This window comes from Danio aesculapii, chromosome 7, assembly GCF_903798145.1.
Source record: "Danio aesculapii chromosome 7, fDanAes4.1, whole genome shotgun sequence".
In the NCBI taxonomy this organism is placed as follows: domain Eukaryota; kingdom Metazoa; phylum Chordata; class Actinopteri; order Cypriniformes; family Danionidae; genus Danio; species Danio aesculapii.
The window spans coordinates 29583821-29598997 of NC_079441.1; the positions used below are offsets into that span (position 1 = coordinate 29583821).

Sequence of the window (15177 nt, forward strand, 5' to 3'; positions counted from 1 at the left end):
AAATGTATATATTTTTTGTCTGCAGAGAGAACGATAGAGTGGTGATGGTGAATGGCGTCTCTATGGACAACGTGGAGCATGCCTACGCTGTTCAGCAGCTGAGGAAAAGTGGAAAGAATGCCAAAATTGTAAGTTAACAGCATCACATCATCCCTCGTACATTGCATCAGTCTAGCACAACCTTGAGTCTTATCTGGACTTCAGATGAAGGCGGTGGGCTGTGATGGAGGATGGAATAAAAAGATGGAGGCAGGATGTGTAGGTGATCAGTCATGACTTGAGCTTAACTTTAAGCAGTGAGGAATGCTGGGAGTCTAACAGCAGTGCTCTGAGGATTTGTCTTCATGTGCATCTAGGAGTTGTTAGTCATTGTCTAGACACTTTATATTTTATTTCTTTGTCCTCTGTGGGGATGTGTAACCTTTAGGGCTAAATAATAAATAAAGAGAGGTTTCTGTGACACATATGGTATGGCTTAGACATTTGCTGGTATTCAATGATATGCAATGATTACTGTACACAGTATTATTATAATAGGCAATGCAGAATACAGTAAATTATTCTGTCTTTGAAATGTATGTTGTTTTTAAATCTAGTGAAGGAAATGCACAACACTGCATGTATATGAATCTTGCTATAGACCATTTCAATGTGGTGATGTCACTGGCCCATGAACATTTCCTGCTTGCTATCAAACTAATAAAGAGGTGATTCAATGATAACTTAATGTTAAAACAGCTATCTTAACATTATTTATCAATATGTGGACATTTTTGGATTCTCAGAAGCTACAAAAATTAAATATGTAAAACAGGAAATGCGTTGGGACCATTGTTTTTATTTACATCCCTCAAAATGGTCTATACAGAAATATATTTGACTTGGGTAATTTTGGGTCCATCTTTTCAGCATTTATTTTGTAATTCAGTAAAATACCATGAAAAAATTTCTGCAGTTATTGTGCCACAAAAATATGATGCCTAGTATGGATATTTATAAATGCATTCACATCTAATGATATTGACATCATTGATAGACTAACATTGTAAATGAAAGTACATAGTGTGTTTTTTATGTTTAAATGAATGTAAAAGAGTAATTATATTTATATATTCCAGAAATATTTGCACAACAATCTTAAATTTAGGGCTTCATGTAGTAAGTGTTTTTGACCACAAAAATGCTGAGATTGATCAGTGAGAATCACATTTTTCATATGGCTGTGTAATAACGATATATTACTGATGACTAGGCCCACATGAAGTTTGCGCGTTCAGAAATTTGCGGATTTCCAGCCCATCATTGAGTCTATTAATGTACTTGTGTAAATGTGTGCAAATTTATATTTATTTAGCTTTTAAATTAATTTCAGTAACATTGTTGAATCAATTCAATTCACCTTTATTTGTAAATCGCTTTTACAATGTAGATTGTATCAAAGCAGCTTCACATTAAAGGTCATAGTAAATTGGAACAGTGTAGTTCAGTTTTCAGTGTTTAAGTTCAGTTCAGTTTAGTTCAATTCAGTGTGGTTTAATAATCACTACTGAGAGTCCAAACACTGAAGAGCAAATCCAACGATTCGCAGCTCTACAGATCCCGAACCATGCAAGCCAGTGGCGACAGCGGCGAGGAAAAACTTCACTAATTGGCGAAAGTGAAGAAAAAAAAACCTTGAGAGAAACCGGACTCAGATTAAATGTTGAATAATATGAAAATGTTCATATGATTTATTTACATTACAGTTTGTAAAGTAATATTTTCTATTATTTAGTAGATATATGAGTGACTTGCTTTATTTACCAACTAAGTGTATCTAATTGCATTTGCTTTGTAAACAATAAATAAAAGTTAAAAACGTATTATTTTTTATTTCATATATTAATTTTTTAGTTACAATAGTCTCAAAAGCATTCTACATAAATCCTTAGATTTTAATTTTTTTATTTTTTTTTAATAATTTATTTTTTTTACAAAATTCTGTGCAGAAATTAAAAATGTCCACAGATTCTGTCTGGCCCTACTGATGACTAGCTATTGCTCTTGCTAATGTTAAAAACGTTTCACTGAATCTTATTAATGTTTGATTCTCCTTTCAGACTATCCGCAGGAAGCGGAAGGTGCAGATTCCTGTAAGTAGAGGAGGAGAAAGAGAAACGATGTCAGAGCGTGAAGAGGAAGATGACACAGAGGAGGATGATTACGAGGGTCCAGCTCCTCGTGCAGGGGGGGCGAGCGGAGGCACAGCAAGGAGAAATGAGCGCAGTGGCAGCACCGGCCGGCGGGACCACAGTAATTCCAGAGAGAGGAGTGTTTCTCCACGCTCAGACAGACGATCAGTTGCGTCCAACAACCCACAGCGACCTTCCAAAGTCACACTCGTCAAGTCCCGCAAAAATGAAGGTGGGCGGAGCTAAAGATAAATTTCCTATTAGCTTTAATTGATGGCTTTTCCAGAAGACTTTGAAGAAACAAATATTAGCATGCATAAACACACTGTAAAAATGTTGAGTTCCACATAATCGATTTGTGTTGGGACAACATGAAGGGACTTCTATTTACTAATTGAAGTAGATTTAACAATTAACATTTTTTGAACATTTAACAATTAAGTAAAAACCTCAAAACTTGTGTTGTTTCAGTTCAATTTAATTAAGTAGTTTGAACAAACAGCAAATGTCATGTTTTGAGTGCAGGTGTAATTCAGTACATTAGCTAATAGCTTGGTGATTAGTCTACTGGCACAAATACCCACAGGGCACTTTCAACAATAACAGTGCTTAAGTCAGTTACTCAGTATTCCAATTTTTCAGTCAGTCATGAACTGACATGGATAGTGCCTGTTATTGCTCATTTGTGTGTGTGGTATTTTTGTTGTGTGCAGAATATGGTCTGCGTCTGGCCAGCCACATCTTTGTAAAGGACATTTCTCCTGAGAGTCTGGCAGCTCGTGACGGCAACATACAAGAGGGAGATGTTGTCCTGAAGGTATGATGAGCGATGTCTGGGTGAAAACTGATTACTGTATAGATGTGGAGCGAGACATGCTTGGAAAAGCATTACAGATTGTTTTGTGAGCTCTTGTTTTTTTTTTTTTCTATTCCTATGTTTGACTGTGTAAATGTTATTGACATACAGTATGCTAAAACTCCAAACATTTTAGCTTTCCTTGCATGCTGTGAGCATGCAGAGTGGTCGACAGGCCTCTTTTTTTCATAGGCTAAATGACAAATCTGACAGTGGCTTGTTGACCATTGATTATTTGTCTGTTTGCAGAGATGATGACAGATAACTGTGGTATTCGAGCAAGGATGTTTTAGTCGCATCTTTTGAAGATTTTTATAAAGGTTTCATTTCACCTTTATGTACATTAACTTTAATCATGCTCAAAATTAATTAATTTTAAATGTATGTTACCCTCATTCCTAATGGATAATTATAATTTAATTTCTGCTTCAAAGAATATTAACGAATCAATAGGCTGACACTTGTAGTGCCTGATGAAAAGCTCCAACACTTACCAGGTTATTAGTAGTTTAATGGGAGGAAATTACTTGATGTTTCCTTGTGGGTTTATGAGCCATCATCAGCTAAATGAGCCTAGTGCTTACTGAGTGGAACAGAGTATATCCCAGAGAGCACTGGAGTGAAACTTTAGGGCAAAGGACACTGCCTGCAGCGCTGTTTAGTTGCAAGGCTCTATACATGTAAAATCAGGCACATTTAAAAAAAAAAAAAAAAAGGTTTTTACTGTTTTCATTTTAAAGTTTGAAGTCTTTATTTAATTTATTTCTTGAAATAAATACATATAAATACAATCAAGAATTTATTAAGCTGATTAAAAGCTGGCTGTAAAGACATCTATTGTTTTGTATTCTAAATAAATGCTGTTCACTGTTTTCTGTTTACTGCTGTTCACTGTTGACTTTGTCATTGCATGAATAACTAACTTTTAAAAAATGTATTTATATAAAAAAAGTTGTTATAAATATATATATATATATATATATATATATCTCAAAACTACTGTTTTTACTGTACTCTTATTTTAGTGAGAAGAAGCTTCTTTTAAAAACATTTAAAAATCTTTTTATTAAAATAAACCTCAGTTGTTTGAATTGTTTTAAACCTGCACTAAATTATTTTTGACCCAAGAAATGTTGTTTCTGGGTCATCTACTTGTTTGAACTGAGAACACTGTAAATTTAACCATGCATGCCCACTGTTAATTCATGTCACACATTTAAGCTGATCTTTTAAAAACTTGTGGTGTCCCAGAAATCAGTACTTTAAGATAAATCATCTGATTTCAGTGTTAAAGTGAAAAATCATGAATTTTCAGTAGTATTTCTGTACACCGGGACTGTATCTAAGCACATTTTGTTTAGTTTGTCATCTTTTGTTTGCTTTTATTTGCTTTTCGGACCGCATGAGATCATACTTAACGAGCAGGTATAAAATAACAGGCCTGCGCATCCATGAAGTATTTTTTAAATGGCATTCTGTCTCGCCCCTCTTTTCTCTTCATACAGATCAATGGAACAGTGACTGAGAATCTGTCCTTGATAGATGCAAAGAAGCTTATAGAGCGATCGAAAGGCAAGTTAAAAATGGTGGTGCAGAGAGATGAGAGAGCCACACTCCTTAACATTCCAGATATGGATGATAGCATTCCCTCGGCCAATTCAGACAGAGATGGTGAGAAGATCCTAGTTTAACATTAGCACTTTATAGATTAAAGGTTTTTGTTTGGCATTTTGGTGACAACATCGTTTTTTTTTTTTGTTTTTTTTTGTCTTTTTTTGCTATGATTTTTTCGTCCTATTTTTCTAACAGAAATCCAAGTTGGCGTAAGTGAAAAATTGTGATTTCTTTCAACAGACATTTCAGAAATCCATTCACTGGCATCAGATCATTCCCATGAGCGCACCCGTCGCAGCCGATCCCGTTCCCCTGACAAACGCTCTGAGCCCTCCGACATCTCTGGTCACTCTCCACAACAGATGAGCAATGGCAGGTAAGAGACATCGCAAATGCAGACTTTAACCAAACGCAAAGCCCTAAAATTTTTCTATTAGAGCATCTATGTTGACGCTGTTTTTATCCTGGCTTCTAAATGCATGGTTCTATAGGGTCCTCTGTTATATGTATGCAGATCACATCTTAGCTAGTAGCAGGTTCAGATGTCAGCTAGATCTGTAGGGAGGCTTTACCGATCTGTTTAATGACAGAAAAGCGTCAGGATGATTGCTGGTGCTGAGAGGTTTCAGGGTTTCCTTCTCGCTAATCTCTGAGCTAGTGTCAGATGTCATTAATAATCATATGAATCATTATTATCAGTGAAGCAGATAGAGAAGAGCTGATCTGGACACTTACAGACATACAGTTGCTTTTCTTCTAATTTTTAGTTTTTTTGTGCAGTCAGAGGAGAGTGTAAGTGCTGACCCTAACTCGGTTTGACACTACAGTAGAGCTCAGCTAATGTAGATATCTTGGCTAGCCTATTAAAAGTGGTTGTGTTCACTGCGAAGTGTTGACGGTAAGAGGTCAGACGGTTTCTTTCAGTGTTGTTTTTGTTTGTTTGTAAAAGAGACACCATAAAGTAGGGATTCATGATATATCGCAAAATTATTGTTATTGCGATAATAGTATATGCAATATACAATACTTATCACATTTATGTGATGAATTACAATTATTCCATGTATTGGTTATCTAAATTGATGCAATCTAAATTTTAATGATCTAATAGGGCCTTGCTGTCTTTATCCTCACTTTCTTAGTAGTTGCTGTTCTACTATTGGTTAGAGTGGCCCAAAGGCGAATCCAGAACTGAAAATAAATGCCAATAATGTCAATAGCCAGTCAGAGTCAGAATGTCTGCTGAGGTTTTCACTCATTCATAGTGTTTTAAAAACTAAATGTTTGCACAATTAAACAGTTTTTAGTATGAATTAGAATTTATTAGATCTGAAAAATATTTTTAAATGTTTATTTTAATATAATTAAATAAAGAAATGATTTAAAAACAGCTAATAAAAATAGCATTTTTTTAGGGAAATGCTATATCACAAGAAATATTTTCGCAATAATATTGCATATTTTTCCAGTATTGTGCAGCACAATATTTGAAGTACAATATCTGTATGTTTGGTTATTTGTTTTCTGCTGCTGCAGACCAGTAAATGCCATGTGTTTTCTATAGTCGACACATACAAAGCTCATCTCTTACACCATATAATGGTAGATAGTGGTAATATGCAGTAACAAGCATTTGACTGAAACAAAAACATTTTATCGCAAGTGTGATTTATTTTATTAATTAATAAAAAAAAATTTTGACTGAGATTTATACCTGAATATAATATTCAAGACATATATCACCAGAAAGCTGTGTATGACTTGTTGTCATAAATTTTTTTTTTACAGAGTATGTTAGCGCACACATTCTTTACATATTAGTAGGCCCACATGGAATCTGTGTGCGCAAATTTGCACAGATATTTAGCTAATCATTGATTCTGTTTATTTATTTGTGTATATTTATTCAGTTTTTAAATTAATTTCAGTAATATTATTGACTAATATGAAAACGTTCATAGAATTTATTTACAATACAGTTTGTAAAGTAATATTTTCTGTCTTTTAGTAGATATATTATATAGAAGACATGATTTGTTTACCAAATAAAGTGGATCTAATTGGATTTGCATTTTAAGCATTAAATACAAGTTAAAATAGTATTACTTTTTAGTTCATATATTAAGGTTTTAGTTATGATACTCCCAAAATCATTCAGCATAAATCTGCAGATTTTTAACAAAATTCTGCACAGAAATAGCAAAAAATATCCGCAGATTCCATCTGGGCCTACATATTAGTCACTAGCATTAAAACAGGATGAGTTATGAGTTACAGTAATTTTATTAATTTTAAATATTATCTGAATTATACACTCTATCCCCTAAACACTTCAGTATTTGGTGGGACACTGTGATTATGTTTTGAAAGTGTTGGATGAGAGCCAGGGAAATCATTAGGGAGGACAAGAGAAGAATGTAAAACAGATGGATGTCAGAAAGAAAGCTGTGCTTCCAATAGGTTTGTACTGTGTGTAAAAAGACAAGGTTAAAATGGATGACAATGCCACAAGGTGCCAGGTTGTTTTTACCCAGGGGACATGCCATCCTTCTTACCATTAAAGCAGCTGCTCTCTCCATCCCACATCTCTGAACTGCTGCGGGCTGTATTTAAATGAAATTTCACACCTCATGTCCCCAAACATCCTCCACCTGTCTGTCTAGAGCAGCTTCACACTTAATATCTGAACTCTGATGACACCTCATTATCAGCTCTCTCACCTCTACAAGACACTGATGCTTTTTAAGTCCTAGTATTGCCACAGCTGTAGCAATTTTGAGTGAATGTGTGTGTGTGTGTGTGTGTATGTGTAGGTGAGTGTGTGTGTGAACTTATTCTGCCTTTTTTCACACAAAATGGTTGCAAGTTACTCTAATTGAGTTCCTAATCTGCATTAAATTATACATAAATTCTTAGAGCAGTAGGATTTATGCCAATTAAATTTGATGTATATCATTTTATAACATACTTTTCCAAGCAAAACTCAGTTGGTAGAAAAACTTGATTAAAGGCTTTTTGGCTTGGCACATATTTAAGTGAAATGTTATAAACTCATTTTCTTAAAGGGGCTAACACGGTGACTCAGTGGTTAGCACTGTCACCTCACAGCAAGCATTCAAGCATCAGCTGGGCCAGTTGGCATTTCTGTGTGGAGTTTGCATGTCCTCCCTGTGTTGGCATGGGTTTCCTCAGGGAGTCCAAAGACATGTGCTACAGGTGAATTGAATGAATTTGTCCGTAGTGTGTGTGTGTGTGTGTGTGTGTGTGTGTGTGTGTGTGTGTGTGTGTGTGTGTGTGTGTGTGTGTGTGTGTGTGTGTGTGTGTGTGTGTGTGTGTGTGGTCTCTCATCCGTAATCAACGATAATCCAATCAGATTGATCCAAGCCTACAATAAAGAAACCGATTTCTCCCTGCTGCCTTATCTTCGTTTTGGAAGAATTCCCCCTTCCACCTCATCTCCTCCTTTTACCAGGGGAAGCTCTCGAGACTTACCTGATCTGGACACTTACAGCACACTCTAAACCAAGGGGTACAAAAATTTTCCAGAATACACCATCTACAATGGCAGCACGGTTGCACACAGAAGGAGATCCACAAATTAGTATTCTTTTGTCATTATTACGAATTTTTACAACTAACAAGCATGTGTTTTTAATACATTCATGACCGCGTTGGTGTATTACCGTCATGCTTTTTAAAACAAAATGCTGAAATAAAAACCACAAAATTTTCTATCTATAATCCCTAATAATAACTCCTGTATAGCAGTCCCACAACATACTTTGTCACTCGATGACACTGGAATACCCTGTAACAAAAGTCTAGTGGCTGGGAATGAGCTTTTTACAGTGTCTGCTATAATGTTAATGTTGTTTTCATGTGTTTCGATGAATATGGCCATAGTGTCAAATGCACAGTACAGTTACGATCTTATTGCCACATTATATGGTTATGATAACATGATATCGTTGCCTTCAGTGATTTCCTGAAGATAAATACCAAAAAAATAACACAACTTGAATAACAAGAGCAGTCACCATTAGGCTTGGGCGGTAATATGGTATACCGCGGGATCTAAAAATAGCAACCGTGTCAGTTTCAATACCGTTATACCGTCATAAAAAACAATGCACTTAAATAGGAGACAAGTATTAAATATTAAATACTATTTATTTATTGCCTAAAAATGTGTATGCGTGATTGTCATCACAGGACAGTGTGAAGGAGAGAGAGAGAGAGAGAGAGAGAGAGAGAGAGAGAGAGGTAAGGTAAGATGGCGAGTCGCGCACCAAGTGACCTGGTGTTGAAAAAGAACACAACCTCTGCAGTTTGGCAGTATTTCCGTTTTTGACCGAACAAGAAGGGAGACGTGGTAAATACGAACTAGAGGTCTGCATTCCCGCTGCTGCACCGTGGGAGCCACGGGACCCGACCTGATTTTTTGCCTTGTGGGAATAAATTTCCGAATAAAATGCAGGAGCGGTCGGTAACTGTGGTGTATGACGTGTGCAGGTGTTGTAGTGCTGTCCCGTTTTTTTAGGGGTAAAATTTAAAGCCCTTCCCCTTCACACTCTGTTTCAAGGACCTAGGGGAGAAAGGGGTAGGGGTATAAATAGAATTGGGATTGGGCCTAAGTGTTAACTCTTAAAAATAATTTATGCCAAGCAAATACAACCTCTCATTTATTTATTTATTGAAACAAACCTGACCAAATTTATAATTTCCACAAAAAAAAAACATTAAATTAATGTTGTTCAGAGAATGCTAAAAAGAAGTCACAGTTCACATAAACATTAAGCTGAACAACTTTTTTTTGTAAGTGCAAATGTTTCTTGGTCACACCAGCATATTAAATGTATTCCATCTGAAGGATCATGTGAAATTGAAGACTGTAGTATTTGCTGCAGAAAATGTATAATATGTTTAAATATATTTATGTAATATATAGTAGATAAATAGAAGATATTTTATTTCTAATAAATGTTCACAGTATTACTGATTTTGATCAAATAAATGCAGCCTTTGTGACCAAGTAATTAAATTTTTTTTTAATAATAATAATAATAAAAAAAATTTAATTAACAAAAATCTTACCAACCCCAAACATTTGAACATGAGTGTATATACATGTATATAAAAACAATATTAGATATGAAGCATTTGAGTATGAGCTTATGATTAAAAGAACTGGGCACTGTAGGAATGCTCAAAGTTCCTCCTTCAGCACCACTACAAAACCGACGGTTTAAAAAGTAATTTACTGGGCTTGGAGCACTAGGTTTGGAGGCATTCTGGGGGATGATGAAGATGTTTGTCAGTGGGCCAGGTTATTATCTCAGAGCCATGCATCACTCACTCGCCACTGAATAACTGCTCTGTCTCTACACAGGCTGACGGGCTCTTTTCCCACCAGAAAGCTCCCGCTGTAAGTGCTGTGCTCTGTACACAGTGGATGGTATTTGTAGATGAAGTCCTAGTGCATGTTAGGTTCAGTTGTTTGTTTGTGTATGTGTTTACTTGTGCACTTTCGTAATTGTGTGGGTTTTGTGTTGTATTTGGACGGTTTAGGTTTTAAAATGCACTTGGTGTGTGGTGCATTAATATGTGCTTGTTGTGTCTTCAGCATGCAGTCCATCATGTTGAGCTGGTAGCGCAGAGGCAACTAGCTCCCTCTTTGTGAGTGTGTGTTTGTGGAAACTGCCAGTGGGCGTCAAGGCTGTTATGCAGAAATGAGTCTAAATTCATTTTTCCTGCATGTGTGTTCATTAATCTTGGCACATAAGAGACTGCACAATTCCCTCTGAAATTTGCATCACCAGATGAGTTTTTCCTCACAGTGACTGAGATGCACTCCTCCTCTTCTCAACGGTCAGCTTGTTAAATCTCTCCACACATGGGTTCTCAAGAGCACTTCAGTTTGTTGATTCAGTGTTGACTCTGTATTCGTTTCGGGTAGGCAAGTTTATATAGCACATTTTATACACAATGGTAATTCAGAGTGCTTCATGTAAGCATAATAAACGAATTAAGGCATAATAAGACATGTAATGGTAAGTGATTTAAAGCTGTGTGATGAACCGTCTGGGATATTATTATTATTATTATTATTATTATTATTATTTAATTTTTTTCAAAAAGTATAAACTAAATGTTTAGATACTTATGTATTAATTTTTATTTGTCCATACATTTGAATATTTTGAGTATTTTATTAATATTAATGTGTGTTGTGTAATTATAATAAGTAATTTAAAGTAAACCAATAATCATACTAATAATATCTATATATTTAATTAAAACAAATCAATTTAACCTACGGTCTTGTTTACACCTGGTAATAACATTATAAGTGGTTAGTATTAATATCTGCTCAACTTAATTTCTAGTGATCACTTGTGTTTGGACTTATCAAAAGCTCTTATTTCACCATGCTATTCCTCATTTTCATTTACACATACATTACATATAGTCAGTGATTTGAAGTGATAAATACAAATAGTCAAATTACTGTAATTGAGTAGTTTTCCTAAGGAATTGTACTTTAGTAGTTTAAGTAGTTAAAACCAATGTACATTTTTACTTCTGTGTCAGTACTTTTATTCAGTACTTTTGTTTGTAAATGTGGCAAACATGAACAGTGTGGAAGCATTAAAAGTGTCCAAGAAGACATTAAGTTGTTACACACAACAACAAAGAGACTGCAGGTCACTGATTAGATGAAGGATGCCTGCTGTATGATGGCTTAATTTGCCAAAGGGCCTTAAACAATTACTAAATGCAGTACAGAATGTTACGTTTTCAAATACATGCACAAATTGCATGACTGTTATCAGTGTTGCACAATCTTGATTTTTAGCGCCACTTGCGGGGCACTCATAGCTAGTTAGCGTGCAAAGGTAACTCCAATATTGACTCAGCATGTTTTAATGGTACTTTTACTTGAGTAATTTTTCCGTACTCTTTCTACCAGTGATAACTGTTGAGTGAATGAACTTATACTATGCACTTTTGAGCAAATGAAAGTATGTTTATGGCAACTAAAATTTGTTTATGGCAACTAAAATCTGTGTTTTGGAATGAATATCTTACCACAAAGATGATGTGTTTGGTCAAAAGTCTGTTTGAATGCTTTCATCTACTGTAAATGAGCATCTACATTATATGCTTTATCGACTACACCTTGAGGTGGTTGAAGGTGTAAAACTCAAAACAATATAGACCTCACTTACACTTGTAAAGGCCAGCTAGCGAAGTGCTATGCAGGTAAACATCACTCCTCTGACCTCAAAAGGTGCTCTAGCGACAGACGCTAGAGGCCAATATTCTTAATCCTCCTTGTTAGAGCAGCCGACTCCCATACAATGAATCGCCGGTTCGATCCCTGCTCAGACCGGGTTGGGTGCAGTAGGACCGATGGGTTATACTTGTATTTAGTATCTCCACATGCCATCATTTCACTAACTTGGAACATAAACAAGGAGTAAATGAGGTCTTCGATCTTTTCAGAGCTAGTATGCTAGTGGAAATAGATTAATCAACATGTTTTGCAGTACACTGCCTATATTTGCTGCTCACTTTTTTTAATCTAAAGGCTGTATTGTATTTTTAAATAGCAACCTCTTCTGCAACAATTCATGAATATGGAAGAGTAAACAACTTGCAAGTGTCATATTTTTTAGCTTTTAATAGAAATGTCAGTTTATTGTTTTTTTAAGGCAGTTTAATTGTCAAATAAACTCACAAGAAGGGTCTTAGTTATGAAATAAATGTATTTAATAATATATGAAAAGGTTTATGCAAACTTTAAAAAGCAGGTGGGTTTTCAGGATTCTAAACTGAAATAATCAGAAACGCATACATGTATATCAAGCCTTTCATTGAGCTTGCAGCGCTTCGCACGAGAGGTGAGCAAGAGAATTCATCCCGTTTGTGTGATGGATGTGTTAGCACAGAGAAAACCAATAGAGCAAAGCAGAGCCTGTGATTTATGTCAGCCCGTGTGTGTCTCTGAACATGTCCAAGGCATCAGGGGTTTAACACAAAGTACATTACCAGGCAACAAGGACGTTTTCTCTATCTCCATCATTTTTGTTCTGAGTGGTGAGCGTTTCATTTCTTGGCAGTTTGCTTCTGGCACAGCAGTTGTGTTTAAAAGAGACACAGTTAATATTTCAGGAGTGCTTAATTTCTTGTCTGTCCAGCTGTACCAACTACAGTGAATTATGTGAAATCGACCCAGAATCCAAGAGTGCAGTCCAGATTCTGAATTCATCAAATGCTTCTCAAGCTTTTTTGTGTCTGCACTAATCTAAAAATCAGAATGTGCAGCGAAGAGTAGTCGGAATGCATCACAGTGCTTAAAATATATATCTGAAAGAGAAGCTACAGCATCTGGCCCAATTTTTTGCAAGATAAAAATTGAACAGTCTCTCCTAAAGCACTGGCATCTGGTGCTGTCTATGGGAAAATCTTTATTGGTTGTCAAGCTTTGTTTATGATCAGTTTAGTATTTGTATAACACTCGTCCCTTTAGGATGCAGATATAATATCTGACATGTTTTTGGAAACCTGAATAATTTTTTCTCTTGCATCTTGGTGTTTACCAGTATACAGTTGAGGGCGAAATCATGAGCCATTCTATCCAATATTTATTATTTTTCAAATATTTCTCAAGTTTTTTTTTTACAGATTACCAGATAATTCTGACTTCAACTGTAGACTTTCAGTTAAAAGTACCTGTATATTGTCATATTGTTCTGTTATGAGTTGTCCATGCATGTAGCCAGATGAATACATTTAGACTTTGGTCAAGTAATATACACACAAATATAAAATCTGCCTTGTAAAATGCAACCTAAAATATTATAACATATTTTTTTTTATTATATAAAGTAGATGTTCAAGTTTGTCTACTACAAAACTTATTTCTGACTCTGGTCTGTGCATGTGTTTACAGCCACAGAAGTCGTGATGAGGAGCGCATCTCTAAACCAGCGGCTCTATCCACTCCAGTTAAGATGGCTGAGGATGCTCTTCTGGCTCCGCCCAGCGAACAGCCCGGGGACAAACAGATCCCTCCACTGCCAGGTCAGGACTTTCAGCTGTCTTCTGTCTTTCCTTCTGCTCTTTCAGTGGCGTGCAAAGGACCTCTTAAATGATGATGCAAATTCCCATCTCTCTGTTTTCTTGTTTACTGTATTTTTCTTTTTTTTATGTTGCAACTTCATGTGAGGTCATCTTACTTTAAAGGCATAATATGATCATGCAGCCAATACAGTGTTATGTTTAAATGTTATATTAACCCACTATTAATTAGAAAATTCATAGAAAATTGGGAGGAAATTTAAACGGGCAAGTTTTATTAATAAGTAGAATATTGTAATGCTCTTTATAAATGATTGAAAATTCCACCAACGTCCCATCAATGATATCTCTTCTCTGACTACAAGTTTACTAGCTTAAGGGTAGGAAAAAATTTAAATCTCACAAGATTGCAGCAACAGCAAATGACAGCCATCCAGCCTTCCAGTCAATTCCAATGGACAAAATATCATTACATGTTTTTTTCCAATATATGTTGTCACAATTTTATATATTAAATATTTCAACATTTTTGCATAACTTTTAATAAAATAATAGCTTTAACAATACAGTAAGATGCTTATTTTTTGTGCTGTAATTACAAACTTGTGATTAGATCTATTTCCTCTGATTTAATCACAGATTGTGAACATGATTAGTGTTAGCACTGTGACAGAATAATCTTTAATGACTTTTCAATTGTATTTCACACCAAAGTAAAAATGGTTTACATCTTATGATCTTATTATATGGTGTTTAGTTGTATGTTTACACTGTCTTTATTTTCTCATTTCATTCCATTTTTCCTCACACGTGGTGTATCCTCACACCTAGTTCTAGTTTTCGCTCTTCCCTGTTCTGCAATCTGGAATGTCGTGATTTGACCTTGATTCACTTCTGGTTCTTCATGTTCTTTTATGGTCTGATTAACCAAAGCTAAGAAAAGTAATGCATTTTTTGCCTTGCTTCAATGTCTAACATAAGTGTATCTTTAGAGCCGAAACCAGTGTATGCACAACCTGGGCAACCCGATGTAGATCTGCCAGTGAGTCCGTCTGATGCCCCTGTCCCCAGCGTCACCCATGATGACAGCATCCTCCGGTCAGTGTTCTAGTATAATCCCATTTGTCGTTTCTAGTGACTTTGAATTTACCAGCCAAGCAAGCTTTTCTGTATTATCATGCAGATGCACGAGTCCAAATGTGCACACAGCGCTTCTGTCCATGAAAGGCTGACCCAGTTTTATTCTATTAGCAGGCCCAGTATGAAGCTGGTGAAGTTTAAGAAAGGGGAAAGTGTCGGATTGAGGCTGGCGGGAGGAAACGATGTGGGGATTTTTGTGGCTGGAGTTCTGGAGGACAGTCCTGCTGCTAAGGAAGGCCTGGAGGAGGGAGACCAGATACTCAGGGTAAGGACCGTATATTACTTTTATTACTAGACACAAGTAAGGTCTTG

At 35.8% G+C, this 15177-nt stretch overlaps 1 protein-coding gene across 14 annotated transcripts in view; it reads left to right on the forward strand.

The window, feature by feature from the left end:
• The window catches only part of tjp1a (tight junction protein 1a), a 186034-nt gene that overhangs the window by 131894 nt on the left and 38963 nt on the right, over nt 1–15177 (forward strand). For 7 of the 14 annotated variants that reach the window (XM_056461582.1, XM_056461575.1, XM_056461579.1 and 4 more), the window contains 8 exons: nt 26–128; nt 2100–2403; nt 2885–2988; nt 4533–4698; nt 4882–5017; nt 13598–13728; nt 14718–14823; nt 14977–15130. In XM_056461582.1, coding sequence (XP_056317557.1) covers nt 26–128; nt 2100–2403; nt 2885–2988; nt 4533–4698; nt 4882–5017; nt 13598–13728; nt 14718–14823; nt 14977–15130 — 1204 coding nt within the window. The remainder of the gene's footprint in view (nt 1–25; nt 129–2099; nt 2404–2884; nt 2989–4532; nt 4699–4881; nt 5018–13597; nt 13729–14717; nt 14824–14976; nt 15131–15177) is intronic. The other 7 variants (XM_056461576.1, XM_056461578.1, XM_056461585.1 and 4 more) reach the window with 1 other exon arrangement.